At 59.7% G+C, this 2,851-nt stretch overlaps 1 protein-coding gene across 1 annotated transcript; it reads left to right on the top strand.

Annotated features, from left to right (window-relative positions):
• Window positions 1-447: 447 nt before the first annotated feature.
• Window positions 448-1,879, top strand: CSF2 (colony stimulating factor 2; the record flags this gene model as incomplete). Its single annotated transcript, XM_080699360.1, has 4 exons — window positions 448-603; window positions 694-735; window positions 1,512-1,637; window positions 1,721-1,879. The coding sequence occupies 4 exons, from the start codon at window positions 448-450 to the stop codon at window positions 1,877-1,879; spliced, it is 483 nt and encodes a 160-aa protein (XP_080555486.1).
• Between the last annotated feature and the right edge of the window lie 972 nt (window positions 1,880-2,851).

The raw sequence follows: 2,851 nt of genomic DNA, 5'->3' as shown, positions 1-2,851 counted from the left end.
GACAGACCTTGCCAGAGGCCCTCCTGAGACAACAGGCAGGATGGGGAGCCCGGGAGTAGGAGTCCAAGCTGGTGTCTCCCAAGCCCCACCCCGGCCACTCCAGGCCAGGAAGTTCAGTGTGTGTCCCGAGGCCCGCCAAAGGAGGGGCAGCCTGGGGCCAGCCACGCTGCTCAGGCAGGGCTGGAGGGAGCGCAGGAGGTGGGCAGGTGGGCTGTGGGTTCTTGGAAGGGCTCATTTAATGAAAACCCCCAAGCCTGACCACCTGGGGAGGGCTGGCTGTTCCCGTGGGTAGCTGATAAGGGCCAGGAGATTCCACAGTTCAGGTAGTTCCCCCGCCCCCCCTGGCGTTCTGTGGTCACCATTAATCATTTCCTCTAACTGTGTATATAAGGGCCCTTTTGCCAGTGAGCCCAGTACTCAGAGAGAAAGGCTAAAGCCCTCAGGAGGATGTGGCTGCCGAGCCTGCTTCTGCTGGCCACTGTGGTTTGCAGCATCTCCGCACCCGTCCGCTCGCCCAGCCCTGTCACTTGGCTCTGCTTGACAGAGGTCATCAAAGAAGCCCGGAGCATCCTGCACAACAGTGAGGACACAGAGGCTATGATGGTGAGTGAGGGAGGGGCCAGGATGCCCCGGCCCCGCCGGCCGATCTGCCTGCCTGTCAGCTTGACATATGCGAACTTTTCTTCTCTACAGAATGAAACAGTACCAGTTGTCTCAGAAGTGTTCGACTTCCAGGTAAGATGCTTCTGTCTGGTACTCTTGATGGACCCCCAGGGGGTATCCCCAGCAGGAGGGGACGGCTTCTGGGTGCTTAAGAGGCCACGCTTCTGTGGCAGGCACAGGGGCTCCTTTAGCTGAGAAGCTGTGGGGGCGGGCAGACCTAGCATCCAAAGACGGTCAGCTGGGCGTGGATAATCCCAGCACTCAGGAGGCTGAGAAGGGAGGATCGCGGTTCGCGGACGGCCTCAGCTACTTAGCCAGGCCCTTCGCAACTCAGTGAGACCCTGTTTCAAAAATTAAAAAAAGAAAAGACTAAAAAATAGGGCTGGGTTGTGACTCGGAGGTACGATGCCCCTGGGTTCCATCCCCAGGGGTCGCCAGGGGTCAGGTGGGGAAGCAGGGGTCACGCTGTGAGACAGGACTGTGGGCTTCAGTCCCTTGAGCCCAAGCCCTGTGGAGACAGGAGCCACACGGTAGGTTTCAGGAGCACCTGCTCTGCTCTGGTGGCAGGTCGCAGGTGCCCCGCCCCAGCCCGCCCCTTCTCCTGGAATGGCAGAGTGAGAGCACCTTCTACCCTGGGGGCTGGGCTCTCTTAAGGTGCCAGGGGAAGGTGGCTGTGTCACTAGGTAGTGTCTGAGCCAGGCAGGAAAGAGGACAGACCTGCCTGAGACTGGTCAGGAGTCCTGCGCCGCTTGGTGACCCCACCCCTGGGGCTGGGGACGGGAGGGTGGCCTGTGCCACGCAGGCCCTCCCTCAGCTTCTGCTCACTGGGGCACGGACGCCTTCCACAGGAGCCGACGTGCCTGCAGACCCGCCTGAAGCTGTTCCAGCAAGGCCTGCGGGGCAGCCTCACCAAGCTCAGGAACCCCTTGGCCATGATTGCCAGCTACTACGAGAAGCTCTGTCCCCCCACCCCGGTGAGCACCCACCTCGGCCGGCCGGGCGTCGGGAGGGTGGGGTGAGACCCCAGGCTGCAGCCGGCCCTGGTCCTCCCCGGCAGCTGGGCCCGGAGCTCAGCAGCCCACAGCGCTCCCTGGCAGGAGCCGCTACCTCTGTTATTCTTGCCATCAGTGATGAGGTCAGAGGTGAGGCACCACCAAGGAAACTCGGCCCGCCCAAGATCCCCGGGAAGTGCTCAGGCCCAGAGCCGCCTCCCTAGGACTTTCCCGCGGCCCCACGTGGGGCGTCTGGATCGCGGGGAAGCCGGGAGATTGGACAAAGGCCCAGTCACCCTTTTCTTCTGGGTGACTTCTTTTGACTCCTGTCCCTCCTGGGTGCAGGGAGACGGCCTGAGATTGGCTCTGCCCTGGCCTGGGACCAGAGAGGCGGTCTGCCTGCCCAGGAGACCCGTGCGGGCACATGGGTGGCCACAGTGTCACCTGCGCCCCAGAACCAGCCTCCTGGCCGCCTAGTTCTTAGAGAACGCAGAAACAGCTGCTGCTGCCCCATGGCACCTGCTGGCCTGGCTCAAGTGTTTTCTTATTTTTAACTTTTTTTTTCTTAAGGAAACTTCCTGCACGGCCCAGATCACCACCTTCAAACATTTCAAAGAAAACCTGGAGGAGTTTCTGTTTACCCTCCCCTTTAACTGCTGGCAGCCGGTCCTGGAGGACTGAGGCAGCCCCGTCCAGTCCGGTGACCCCGGAGCTCACCTCACAGACCACGCTCTCTCACCCTGAGGGAGCCAGAATCTCAGGGTCCTGTCTCAGCGGGACGGAGGGGCCCCTGGGTAGACCCCCCCACACAGCCGCCGCGCCGCTAGCGGGGACCATGCCGGACTGCGCTGACCTGCTGCTGGGGGTTGTGGCAGAAAGAGTGGGGCATATTTCCTACTGCTAGGGCTCAGTAATATTTATTTATATATTTATATTTTAAGATATTTATTTATTTATTTATTTAAACTCACATTCCATATTTATTCAAGTTGTTGTTATTATTGTTTTTACCAAATAATAAATTATTAAAAGTCTGCTTGTACTTGGGCAGTGTTCTGGTGTGTTCAGGAGGGGAAGCGGGGAGGTGTGGTCTGTGAGAGGCGTGGAGCTCTGAGGGAAGGCTGAGCGGCCTGGGATCTGCGTTCTGTGTACCTGCATGGACTTCCCTGGATGCTCGAGGGTTCCCACCCCAGAGA

Source organism: Muscardinus avellanarius, assembly GCF_963383645.1.
Source record: "Muscardinus avellanarius genome assembly, chromosome: 7".
Taxonomy (NCBI): Eukaryota; Metazoa; Chordata; class Mammalia; order Rodentia; family Gliridae; genus Muscardinus; species Muscardinus avellanarius.
The sequence above is the reverse complement of the archived record's forward strand: the minus strand, read 5'-3'. Positions and strand labels throughout refer to the sequence as shown.